The sequence below is a fragment of the Symphodus melops genome, assembly GCF_947650265.1.
Source record: "Symphodus melops genome assembly, chromosome: 5".
In the NCBI taxonomy this organism is placed as follows: Eukaryota; Metazoa; Chordata; class Actinopteri; order Labriformes; family Labridae; genus Symphodus; species Symphodus melops.
Window position 1 is genome coordinate 928724 of NC_136695.1, and position 14506 is coordinate 943229.

The 14506-nt window shown below is 35.9% G+C and overlaps 1 protein-coding gene across 1 annotated transcript; it reads right to left on the bottom strand.

Moving 5' to 3' along the window:
* Positions 1 to 785: 785 nt before the first annotated feature.
* On the bottom strand, positions 786 to 13904 carry LOC306823773 (uncharacterized protein). Its single transcript, XM_079343596.1, has 7 exons — positions 13622 to 13904; positions 13009 to 13380; positions 11145 to 11411; positions 10032 to 10119; positions 8632 to 8686; positions 8195 to 8310; positions 786 to 1058 (listed from the first exon to the last, which is right to left on the bottom strand). The coding sequence occupies exons 1-7, from the start codon at positions 13809 to 13811 to the stop codon at positions 1001 to 1003; spliced, it is 1146 nt and encodes a 381-aa protein (XP_079199722.1). The 5' UTR covers positions 13812 to 13904; the 3' UTR covers positions 786 to 1000.
* Between the last annotated feature and the right edge of the window lie 602 nt (positions 13905 to 14506).

Sequence of the window (14506 nt, forward strand, 5' to 3'; positions counted from 1 at the left end):
TATTATCTGTCCAGGTCGCCTGCCTCGCCATATGTACCATGACAAAAGAGACATGTTGGTATGAAAGCTGGAAGGGATTAAAAAAGGTCAAAACATTGAGGTTGAACTTGAACAGAGACTTTTTATTGACTGGAAGGATTTCAACAACTTTCAAAAGAAAGACTTTATTCACTCAGCTCAGTGTTCAGTAAAGACACATATTCTCACGCTCGGGCTCTAAAGACCACTCTGCTGCACTTCCAGATCAGATACATCTGACCTCAAAAGACCCCGCCCCCCCTCCTGGCTGAATCTCAGATTTGTGCTTCAAACGTTCATACATATACATATAGTAAATGATAGTAAATGATAGTAAATGATAGTAAATGATAGTAAATGTTAGTAAATGATAGTAAATGTTAGTAAATGATAGTAAATGATAATAAATGATAGTAAATGATAATAAATGATAGTAAATGATAGTAAATGATAGTAAATGATAGTAAATGATAGTAAATGATAGTAAATGTTAGTAAATGATAGTAAATGTTAGTAAATGATAGTAAATGATAATAAATGATAGTAAATGATAATAAATGATAGTAAATGATAGTAAATGATAGTAAATGTTAGTAAATGATAGTAAATGTTAGTAAATGTTCGTAAATGATAAATGATAGTAAATGATAGTAAATGTTAGTAAATGTTCGTAAATGATAAATGATAGTAAATGTTAGTAAATGTTCGTAAATGATAAATGATAGTAAATGATAGTAAATGTTCGTAAATGATAAATGATAGTAAATGTTAGTAAATGTTCGTAAATGATAAATGATAGTAAATGATAGTAAATGATAGTAAATGATAAATGATAGTAAATGATAGTAAATAATGCTCAATGTTTGTACGTCCTCTTCAAACAGGACGAACTCAACTCGTTACACGTTCTCTGAAGCTGCTGCAGAATCAACCTGTGAAAAGACGTGACGATAAACTCAGCCTGATGTTTGACACCTGACCATCAACCTCTGCTGACGACCGAGCTGTAGATCACAGATATGTCCGCCTGCTCGGCCGCTCTGTAAACAAACACAAGAGTCAGACTGTAAACAAACAAAAGAGTCAGACTGTAAACAAACAAAAGAGTCAAACAGTAAACAAACAAATAAAAGAGTCAGACTGTAAACAAACAAACACAAGAGTCAGACTGTAAACAAACAAAAGAGTCAATCTGTAAACAAACAACAAATAAAAGTCAGACTGTAAACAAACAAAAGAGTCAATCTGTAAACAAACAACAAATAAAAGTCAGACTGTAAACAAACAACAAATAAAAGTCAGACTGTAAACAAACAACAAATAAGAGTCAGACTGTAAACAAACAAATAAAAGATTCAGACTGTCAACAAATAAAAGAGTCAGACTGTAAACAAACAAATGAAAGAGTCAGACTGTAAACAAACAAACAAAAGAGTCAGACTGTAAACAAACAAAAGAGTCAGACTGTAAACAAACAAAAGAGTCAGACCGTAAACAAACAAATAAAAGAGTCAGACTGTAAACAAACAAATAAAAGAGTCAGACTGTAAACAAACAACAAATAAAAGTCAGACTGTAAACAAACAACAAATAAAAGTCAGACTGTAAACAAACAACAAATAAGAGTCAGACTGTAAACAAACAAACAAAAGAGTCAGACTGTAAACAAACAAAGAAAAGATTCAGACTGTCAACAAATAAAAGAGTCAGACTGTAAACAAACAAAAGAGTCAGACTGTAAACAAACAAAAGAGTCAAACAGTAAACAAACAAATAAAAGAGTCAGACTGTAAACAAACAAACACAAGAGTCAGACTGTAAACAAACAAAAGAGTCAATCTGTAAACAAACAACAAATAAAAGTCAGACTGTAAACAAACAACAAATAAAAGTCAGACTGTAAACAAACAACAAATAAGAGTCAGACTGTAAACAAACAAATAAAAGATTCAGACTGTCAACAAATAAAAGAGTCAGACTGTAAACAAACAAATGAAAGAGTCAGACTGTAAACAAACAAACAAAAGAGTCAGACTGTAAACAAACAAAAGAGTCAGACTGTAAACAAACAAAAGAGTCAGACCGTAAACAAACAAATAAAAGAGTCAGACTGTAAACAAACAAATAAAAGAGTCAGACTGTAAACAAACAACAAATAAAAGTCAGACTGTAAACAAACAACAAATAAAAGTCAGACTGTAAACAAACAACAAATAAGAGTCAGACTGTAAACAAACAAACAAAAGAGTCACACTGTAAACAAACAAAGAAAAGATTCAGACTGTCAACAAATAAAAGAGTCAGACTGTAAACAAACAAATAAAAGAGTCAGACTGTAAACAAACAAACAAAAGAATCAGACTGTAAACAAACAAATGAAAGAGTCAGACTGTAAACAAACGAATAAAAGAATCAGACTGTAAACAAACAAAAGAGACAGACTGTAAACAAACAAATAAAATAATCAGACTGTAAACAAACACAAGAGACAGACTGTAAACAAACAAATAAAAGAATCAGACTGTCAACAAACAAAAGAGTCAGATTGTAAACAAACACAAGATTCAGACTGTAAACAAACAAATAAAAGATTCAGACTGTAAACAAACAAACAAAAGAGTCAGACTGTAAACAAACAAATAAAAGAATTGGACTGTAAACAAATAAACAAAAGAGTCAGACTGTAAACAAACAAATAACAGAATCAGACTGTAAACAAACAAATAAAAGAGTCAGACTGTAAACAAACAAATAAAAGAGTCAGACTGTAAACAAACAAATAAAAGATTCAGACTGTCAACAAATAAAAGAGTCAGACTGTAAACAAACAAATGAAAGAGTCAGACTGTAAACAAACAAACAAAAGAGTCAGACTGTAAACAAACAAAAGAGTCAGACTGTAAACAAACAAAAGAGTCAGACCGTAAACAAACAAATAAAAGAGTCAGACTGTAAACAAACAAACACAAGAGTCAGACTGTAAACAAACAAAAGAGTCAATCTGTAAACAAACAAATAAAAGAGTCAGACTGTAAACAAGCAACAAATAAGAGTCAGACTGTAAACAAACAAATAAAAGAGTCATACTGTAAACAAACAACAAATAAAAGTCAGACTGTAAACAAACAACAAATAAAAGTCAGACTGTAAACAAACAACAAATAAGAGTCAGACTGTAAACAAACAAATAAAAGAGTCAGACTGTAAACAAACAAATAAAAGATTCAGACTGTCAACAAATAAAAGAGTCAGACTGTAAACAAACAAATGAAAGAGTCAGACTGTAAACAAACAAACAAAAGAGTCAGACTGTAAACAAACAAAAGAGTCAGACTGTAAACAAACAAAAGAGTCAGACCGTAAACAAACAAATAAAAGAGTCAGACTGTAAACAAACAAATAAAAGAGTCAGACTGTAAACAAACAACAAATAAAAGTCAGACTGTAAACAAACAACAAATAAAAGTCAGACTGTAAACAAACAACAAATAAGAGTCAGACTGTAAACAAACAAACAAAAGAGTCACACTGTAAACAAACAAAGAAAAGATTCAGACTGTCAACAAATAAAAGAGTCAGACTGTAAACAAACAAATAAAAGAGTCAGACTGTAAACAAACAAACAAAAGAATCAGACTGTAAACAAACAAATGAAAGAGTCAGACTGTAAACAAACAAATAAAAGAATCAGACTGTAAACAAACAAAAGAGACAGACTGTAAACAAACAAATAAAATAATCAGACTGTAAACAAACACAAGAGACAGACTGTAAACAAACAAATAAAAGAATCAGACTGTCAACAAACAAAAGAGTCAGATTGTAAACAAACACAAGATTCAGACTGTAAACAAACAAATAAAAGATTCAGACTGTAAACAAACAAAGAAAAGATTCAGACTGTCAACAAATAAAAGAGTCAGACTGTAAACAAACAAACAAAAGAGTCAGACTGTAAACAAACAAAAGAGTCAGACTGTAAACAAACAAAAGAGTCAGACCGTAAACAAACAAATAAAAGAGTCAGACTGTAAACAAACAAATAAAAGAGTCAGACTGTAAACAAACAACAAATAAAAGTCAGACTGTAAACAAACAACAAATAAAAGTCAGATTGTAAACAAACAACAAATAAGAGTCAGACTGTAAACAAACAAACAAAAGAGTCACACTGTAAACAAACAAAGAAAAGATTCAGACTGTCAACAAATAAAAGAGTCAGACTGTAAACAAACAAATAAAAGAGTCAGACTGTAAACAAACAAACAAAAGAATCAGACTGTAAACAAACAAATGAAAGAGTCAGACTGTAAACAAACGAATAAAAGAATCAGACTGTAAACAAACAAAAGAGACAGACTGTAAACAAACAAATAAAATAATCAGACTGTAAACAAACACAAGAGACAGACTGTAAACAAACAAATAAAAGAATCAGACTGTCAACAAACAAAAGAGTCAGATTGTAAACAAACACAAGATTCAGACTGTAAACAAACAAAGAAAAGATTCAGACTGTCAACAAATAAAAGAGTCAGACTGTAAACAAACAAACAAAAGAGTCAGACTGTAAACAAACAAAAGAGTCAGACTGTAAACAAACAAAAGAGTCAGACCGTAAACAAACAAATAAAAGAGTCAGACTGTAAACAAACAAATAAAAGAGTCAGACTGTAAACAAACAACAAATAAAAGTCAGACTGTAAACAAACAACAAATAAAAGTCAGACTGTAAACAAACAACAAATAAGAGTCAGACTGTAAACAAACAAACAAAAGAGTCACACTGTAAACAAACAAAGAAAAGATTCAGACTGTCAACAAATAAAAGAGTCAGACTGTAAACAAACAAATAAAAGAGTCAGACTGTAAACAAACAAACAAAAGAATCAGACTGTAAACAAACAAATGAAAGAGTCAGACTGTAAACAAACGAATAAAAGAATCAGACTGTAAACAAACAAAAGAGACAGACTGTAAACAAACAAATAAAATAATCAGACTGTAAACAAACACAAGAGACAGACTGTAAACAAACAAATAAAAGAATCAGACTGTCAACAAACAAAAGAGTCAGATTGTAAACAAACACAAGATTCAGACTGTAAACAAACAAATAAAAGAATTGGACTGTAAACAAATAAACAAAAGAGTCAGACTGTAAACAAACAAATAACAGAATCAGACTGTAAACAAACAAATAAAAGAGTCAGACTGTAAACAAACAACAAATAAAAGTCAGACTGTAAACAAACAACAAATAAAAGTCAGACTGTAAACAAACAACAAATAAGAGTCAGACTGTAAACAAACAAATAAAAGAGTCAGACTGTAAACAAACAAATAAAAGATTCAGACTGTCAACAAATAAAAGAGTCAGACTGTAAACAAACAAATGAAAGAGTCAGACTGTAAACAAACAAACAAAAGAGTCAGACTGTAAACAAACAAAAGAGTCAGACTGTAAACAAACAAAAGAGTCAGACCGTAAACAAACAAATAAAAGAGTCAGACTGTAAACAAACAAACACAAGAGTCAGACTGTAAACAAACAAAAGAGTCAATCTGTAAACAAACAAATAAAAGAGTCAGACTGTAAACAAGCAACAAATAAGAGTCAGACTGTAAACAAACAAATAAAAGAGTCAGACTGTAAACAAACAACAAATAAAAGTCAGACTGTAAACAAACAACAAATAAAAGTCAGACTGTAAACAAACAACAAATAAGAGTCAGACTGTAAACAAACAAATAAAAGAGTCAGACTGTAAACAAACAAATAAAAGATTCAGACTGTCAACAAATAAAAGAGTCAGACTGTAAACAAACAAATGAAAGAGTCAGACTGTAAACAAACAAACAAAAGAGTCAGACTGTAAACAAACAAAAGAGTCAGACTGTAAACAAACAAAAGAGTCAGACCGTAAACAAACAAATAAAAGAGTCAGACTGTAAACAAACAAATAAAAGAGTCAGACTGTAAACAAACAACAAATAAAAGTCAGACTGTAAACAAACAACAAATAAAAGTCAGACTGTAAACAAACAACAAATAAGAGTCAGACTGTAAACAAACAAACAAAAGAGTCACACTGTAAACAAACAAAGAAAAGATTCAGACTGTCAACAAATAAAAGAGTCAGACTGTAAACAAACAAATAAAAGAGTCAGACTGTAAACAAACAAACAAAAGAATCAGACTGTAAACAAACAAATGAAAGAGTCAGACTGTAAACAAACGAATAAAAGAATCAGACTGTAAACAAACAAAAGAGACAGACTGTAAACAAACAAATAAAATAATCAGACTGTAAACAAACACAAGAGACAGACTGTAAACAAACAAATAAAAGAATCAGACTGTCAACAAACAAAAGAGTCAGATTGTAAACAAACACAAGATTCAGACTGTAAACAAACAAATAAAAGATTCAGACTGTAAACAAATAAAAGAGTCAGACTGTGAACAAACAAATAAAAGAGTCAGACTGTAAACAAACAAATAAAAGAGTCAGACTGTAAACAAACAAATAAAAGAATCGGACTGTAAACAAATAAACAAAAGAGTCAGACTGTAAACAAACAAATAACAGAATCAGACTGTAAACAAACAAATAAAAGAGTCAGACTGTAAACAAACAACAAATAAAAGTCAGACTGTAAACAAACAACAAATAAAAGTCAGACTGTAAACAAACAACAAATAAGAGTCAGACTGTAAACAAACAAATAAAAGAGTCAGACTGTAAACAAACAAATAAAAGATTCAGACTGTCAACAAATAAAAGAGTCAGACTGTAAACAAACAAATGAAAGAGTCAGACTGTAAACAAACAAACAAAAGAGTCAGACTGTAAACAAACAAAAGAGTCAGACTGTAAACAAACAAAAGAGTCAGACCGTAAACAAACAAATAAAAGAGTCAGACTGTAAACAAACAAACACAAGAGTCAGACTGTAAAAAAACAAAAGAGTCAATCTGTAAACAAACAAATAAAAGAGTCAGACTGTAAACAAGCAACAAATAAGAGTCAGACTGTAAACAAACAAATAAAAGAGTCAGACTGTAAACAAACAACAAATAAAAGTCAGACTGTAAACAAACAACAAATAAAAGTCAGACTGTAAACAAACAACAAATAAGAGTCAGACTGTAAACAAACAAACAAAAGAGTCAGACTGTAAACAAACAAAGAAAAGATTCAGACTGTCAACAAATAAAAGAGTCAGACTGTAAACAAACAAATAAAAGAGTCAGACTGTAAACAAACAAATAAAAGAATCAGACTGTAAACAAACAAATGAAAGAGTCAGACTGTAAACAAACGAATAAAAGAATCAGACTGTAAACAAACAAAAGAGACAGACTGTAAACAAACAAATAAAATAATCAGACTGTAAACAAACACAAGAGACAGACTGTAAACAAACAAATAAAAGAATCAGACTGTCAACAAACAAAAGAGTCAGATTGTAAACAAACACAAGATTCAGACTGTAAACAAACAAATAAAAGATTCAGACTGTAAACAAATAAAAGAGTCAGACTGTGAACAAACAAATAAAAGAGTCAGACTGTAAACAAACAAATAAAAGAGTCAGACTGTAAACAAACAAATAAAAGAATCGGACTGTAAACAAACAAACAAAAGAGTCAGACTGTAAACAAACAAATAAAAGAATCGGACTGTAAACAAACAAACAAAAGAGTCAGACTGTAAACAAACAAATAACAGAATCAGACTGTAAACAAACAAACAAAAGAGTCAGACTGTAAACAAATAAAAGAGTCAGACTGTAAACAAACAAATAAAAGAGTCAGACTGTAGATAAACAAATAAAAGAGTCAGACTGTAAACAAACAAATAAAAGAGTCAGACTGTAAACAAACAAACAAAAGAGTCAGACTGTAAACAAAAACAAATAAAAGAATCAGACTGTAAACAAACAAATAAAAGAATCAGACTGTAAACAAACAAAAGAATCAGACTGTAAACAAACAAATAAAAGAGTCAGACTGTAAACAAACAAATAAAAGAATCAGACTGTAAACAAACAAAAGAGTCAGACTGTAAACAAACAAATAAAAGATTCAGGCTGTAAACAAACAAATAAAAGATTCAGACTGTAAACAAACAAATAAAAGAGTCAGACTGTAAACAAACAACAAATTCACCTGATCTGGTTCTGCTGTTTGAACTGGACAGACGCGTAGCTGACATCTTCCAAGTGGTGGGGATCTCCTCTCTGAGGGTCAAAGGTCATGATGTTGCTGTAGACTTCATCTGGGACCTGAAGAGATGAAGAAAGGCAGGAAGTGATTAAGACAGACAGGAAGTGTTTAAGACAGACAAGAATTGATTAAGGTAGACAGGAAGTGATTAAGACAGACAGGAAGTGTTTAAGACAGACAAGAATTGATTAAGGTAGACAGGAAGTGATTAAGACAGGAAGTGATTAAGACAGACAGGAAGTGATTAAGACAGACAAGAATTGATTAAGGTAGACAGGAAGTGATTAAGACAGGAAGTGATTAAGACAGGAAGTGATTAAGACAGTGTATGAAATAAGTTAAAAAATAATTGATGTTGAAGAGTTTTTGAATTAACTGACCTTTTGTTCCTCCTTGGCTCTTACAGCTCTCTGTTTTTCCTCTGCAGCTCGTTTCCTACAAACACAACAACAAGACCGCGATAAAATCAGATAAATACAGACATGATGATCATTATATATTTAGACGACAAAAACACAACATTGGGCAAACAGTTTGCTTTACTTTGTTTTTCTGTGATAACAGAACATCCATCAATCAAATCCTCCATCCATCCATCAATCAAATCATCCATCCAACCATCCATCCATCAATCAAATCATCCATCCATCCATCAATCAATCAAATCATCCATCCATCCATCAATCAAATCATCCATCCATCCATCAATCAATCAAATCATCCATCCATCCATCAATCAATCAAATCATCCATCCATCCATCAATCAAATCATCCATCCAACCATCCATCCATCAATCAAATCATCCATCCATCCATCAATCAATCAAATCATCCATCCATCCATCAATCAAATCATCCATCCATCCATCAATCAATCAAATCATCCATCCATCCATCAATCAATCAAATCATCCATCCAACCATCCATCAATCAAATCATCCATCCAACCATCCATCAATCATATCATCCAACCATCCATCAATCATATCATCCAACCATCCATCCATCAATCATATCATCCATCCATCCATCAATCAATCAAATCATCCATCCATCCATCAATCAAATCATCCATCCATCCATCAATCAATCAAATCATCCATCCATCCATCAATCAATCAAATCATCCATCCAACCATCCATCAATCATATCATCCATCCAACCATCCATCAATCATATCATCCAACCATCCATCCATCAATCATATCATCCATCCATCCATCCATCCATCCATCCATCAAATCATCCATCCATCCATCAAACCATCCATCAATCATATCATCCATCCATCCATCCATCAATCAAATCATCCATCCAACCATCCATCCATCAATCAAATCATCCATCCATCCATCCATCAATCAATCAAAGCATCCATCCATCCATCAATCAATCAAATCATCCATCCAACCATCCATCAATCAAATCATCCATCCAACCATCCATCAATCATATCATCCATCCATCCATCCATCCATCCATCCATCAAATCATCCATCCAACCATCCAACCATCCATCCACCCATCCATCCATCAAATCATCCATCCAACCATCCAACCATCCATCCATCAAACCATCCATCCATCAAATCATCCATCCAACCATCCATCCATCAAACCATCCATCAATCATATCATCCATCCATCCATCCATCCATCAAACCAACAAACATCAAACCATCCATCCATCTAGCTAACTATCCATCAAACCATCTATCAATCACTTTTCCATCCATCCGTCAATCAATCTACCCATCTCGAGGGTTTATTAGAACACCTTTTGATGATGAGAAGGACCACAGTGAACAGAGCCAGAAGGACGCCAAACACAACTCCAATGATCAGAGGAAGGATACTATTCGGTCCTGAAAAGCACATCACAAGTTAATGAGAAATCCATCCAGTTATTCATCTGTCCATTCATCCATCCATCCAACCATTTATTCATCTGTCCATCCATCCAACCATTTATTCATCTGTCCATTCATCCATCCATTTATTCATCTGTCCATCCATCCATCCATTTATTCATCTGTCCATTCATCCATCCATTTATTCATCTGTCCATTCATCCATCCATTTATTCATCTGTCCATCCATCCATCCATTTATTCATCTGTCCATTCATCCATCCATTTATTCATCTGTCCATTCATCCATCCATTTATTCATCTGTCCATCCATCCAACCATTTATTCATCTGTCCATTCATCCATCCATCCAACCATTTATTCATCTGTCCATTCATCCATCCATCCAACCATTTATTCATCTGTCCATCCATCCAACCATTTATTCATCTGTCCATTCATCCAACCATTTATTCATCTGTCCATCCATCCAACCATTTATTCATCTGTCTATCCATCCATCATCCATCCATTCATCCATCCATCCAACCATTTATTCATCTGTCCATTCATCCATCCATCCAACCATTTATTCATCTGTCCATTCATCCATCCATTTATTCATCTGTCCATCCATCCAACCATTTATTCATCTGTCCATCCATCCAACCATTTATTCATCTATCCATTTATTCATTTATCTGTCATACCAATCCACCCATCCATCCATCCATCCATCCATCCATCCATCCATCATCCATCCATCCATCCATCCATCCATCCATCCATCCACCCATCCATCATCCATCCATCCATCCATCATCCATCATCCATCCATCCATCCATTTATCCATCCTTCATCCATTTATCCATCATTTATCCATCCCCTTAATCAATCTGTTTATCTATCCATTTATCTATCTATCCATCCAGAAACCCTTGATTACATCACATGCAGCAACCTGAGACCTTGGTCTTATGACTTTTTGTGCAGATTTCAGAAACAGCTAAAACCAGAAAAAAACGGATAAAAAACTGACCTTCCTCTTTAGCCTTCACGCTCAGACTGTACGGCTCAGACTGTAGATGGTTCTTCAATGTACAGGTGTAGTTCCCAGAATGCTCTGTGGTCAGAGGCTGGAGGAGGAGGAGGGCTGGACCAGACTCTGAAAGCTGTAGACCATCTCTGAACCAGGAGACCTTCAGCTGGTGGAACGTACAGTTTGCAGAACATCGTAGTTCCACAGTTTGACCTTCTTCAACATGTCTGTGGTCTCTGGAGCTCACGATCTTCAGTTCAGGCCTGTCTGAAAGTGAATTCAAAATTTCAATATTTCATTTGAAAGTTTTAGTTTCTGTGTGAAACACATGTGACGATACTTCAACTTGTAACGTAAGGTTAACGTGACCATTCTGTTTTGCTAAATGGACGCTATCTTTAGTAAGTACTCTCCGACTGTCCGTTTGACCAAAAACTGTCCGTTTGACCAAAAACTGTCCGTTTGTCCATAAACTGTCCGTTTGTCCATAAACTGTCCGTTTGACTAAAAACTGTCCGTTTGACTAAAAACTGTCCGTTTGACTAAAAACTGTCCGTTTGTCCAAAAACTGTCCGTTTGACTAAAAACTGTCCGTTTGACCATAAACTGTCCGTTTGTCCATAAACTGTCCGTTTGACTAAAAACTGTCCGTTTGACTAAAAACTGTCCGTTTGACTAAAAACTGTCCGTTTGACTAAAAACTGTCCGTTTGACTAAAAACTGTCCGTTTGACTAAAAACTGTCCGTTTGACTAAAAACTGTCCGTTTGACCATAAACTGTCCGTTTGACTAAAAACTGTCCGTTTGACTAAAAACTGTCCGTTTGACTAAAAACTGTCCGTTTGACCAAAAACTGTCCGTTTGACCAAAAACTGTCCGTTTGACTAAAAACTGTCCGTTTGACCATAAACTGTCCGTTTGACTAAAAACTGTCCGTTTGACCATAAACTGTCCGTTTGACCAAAAACTGTCCGTTTGACCATAAACTGTCCGTTTGACTAAAAACTGTCCGTTTGACCGTGTCACATTCGTGTATGTGTACAGTGACATTACATGTTAGCCTGTGCATATAAGGTCACCCTCCATAATGTCAGATCTGGAATGCAGTCCAATAATCACTGAACCAAAACTTAGCAACCCCAATCATCTGAGCTGTCAGGACATTTAGCCTCTCCTATGGATGGAACAGACACTGCTGTCTGTCATGGTGGATTTTCCAACACATAAAGATGTGCTGTATGGAAAACTCTCTGATACCTTCCTCTCAGAGAGCGGAGGAAATGGGACTGGTGCAAATGAAATGTTTCTCTCAGCTGATTGAATGATGCAAATGGGTGGAGTCAGAAAAGTTCCACAGGTCGGTTATGTTTGGAAGAGAAGAGTCTTAAAACGGTCGATTATCTCTGTGACGCTGGGAAACCTCCGAGCTGCTGCTCCAGGACTCTCCCAGGTCTGTCCCCAAGTTCAAACTGTGTTTGTCTTCATTCCAAGAGACGGTGGTTTATATTGTACTCGTATGTCAGCCATCACTTTGACTTTTTACGTTTCAGTTCATGACTCGGTACGTTCACATTATTACTTCACAAACACTGCTTTCAGTCTGTTTGGTCGTCTGTCGACCTTCTGACCTGTTGTGACCACATGTTTCAAAAGCCTAAAATATTTCAACCACAAACATCATGAAAAAGCAGAAGTGCACGCGTCCTTCACACTTTGACAGTTCTTGGTCATCGGGGTGGACGGGCTGAGTGCTCGACATGGTGTACAGGCAGGTCAGCCATGTTTAGTTGGATCATTGAGCAGAACGAAGACAACAAACTTTATGTATTTTTAATATCAATAAAAGGTGATGTTGAGATCTTACCAGTGACGATGACGTTCACTCCTGATACTCCAGTAAAATGGCCGACAGTGTGATTGACTTCCATCCTGAAGCGCAGAGTCGCTTCATCCTTCTTGGTTACGTCTGAGATCTGTAAAGTGCAGTTCTTCTCCAGGTCTCCCAGGTATCTGTAACGAGGGTTGGCGTGTGGCGAGGAGCTGTCGTACACGGAGGGAGTCGTGAGTTGACAGATCTCATGGTTCTGACACCAGCGGACTCTGACCACTTTTATCCTCACTTGTCTCCTTTTAACAGTGAAGGTGCTGTTTGGAGTGAAGGTGCAGGGCAGCGTGACGGTGGACCCGTTCACAGCACAGACAGGAGGAGGGTAGATCACAGGCTGAGCAGCAGCACCTGAACACACACAGGGAGAAGGGACCCCTCACTCTGTTTACCATCATAACTCAAACAATGATCTGTACTCAGGGAAGGTTCTTCTTCTCTGAGTGAGTCAATGTGGTGAACATGACTCTGGGATAAACAGGAAGACGTGGTTTGTTAAAAAGTCGCTGTGGGGACGCACATTGTGATATTGAGCAAGAAGAGGAAAGTCCAAACCTCAGATCCATGTCAGAGACGGGGAGGTCTGTCTCACCTGCCAGCAGGAGCATGAAGCAGCACAGAGGCCTGTTGTTCCAGCGGACCATCCTGAAGCTCTCTCTCTCTCTCTCTCTCTCTCTCTGTGACACCATGAAGCGACTGACTGAGTCTGACATGAAGAAGGGAAGCGTCTTCACTTCCTTCCTTCTTTCTCTCAGAGAGAACTCCTCTTTTCTCTGAAGCATTTCTTCACTTTTTCTCCTGTCACTTCCTTAAATCCTCTCCCCTTGTCCACTCGTCTCCGTCTTTCACTTCACGACGTCTTTCTGTCCAACACAAAGAACTCGGGCCACGCCTCCTGCCTCATGTAGTGACATCACAGCGCCCTGACTGTAGTGACATCACAGCGCTCTGACTGTTCACCGTGCATGTAGTGACATCACAGCGCTCTGACTGTTCACCGTGCATGTAGTGACATCACAGCGCTCTGACTGTTCACCGTGCATGTAGTGACATCACAGCGTCCTGACTGTTCACCGTGCGTGTAGTGACATCACAGCGCTCTGACGGTTCACGGTGCATGTAGTGACATCACAGCGCTCTGACTGTTCACCGTGCATGTAGTGACATCACAGCGCTCTGACTGTTCACCGTGCATGTAGTGACATCACAGCGCCCTGACTGTAGTGACATCACAGCGCTCTGACTGTAGTGACATCACAGCGCTCTGACTGTTCACCGTGCATGTAGTGACATCACAGCGCCCTGACTGTAGTGACATCACAGCGCCCTGACTGTAGTGACATCACAGCGCCCTGACTGTAGTGACATCACAGCGTCCTGACTGTTCACTGTGCATGTAGTGACATCACAGCGCCCTGACTGTAGTGACATCACAGCGTCCTGACTGTTCACTGTGCGTGTAGTGACATCACAGCGC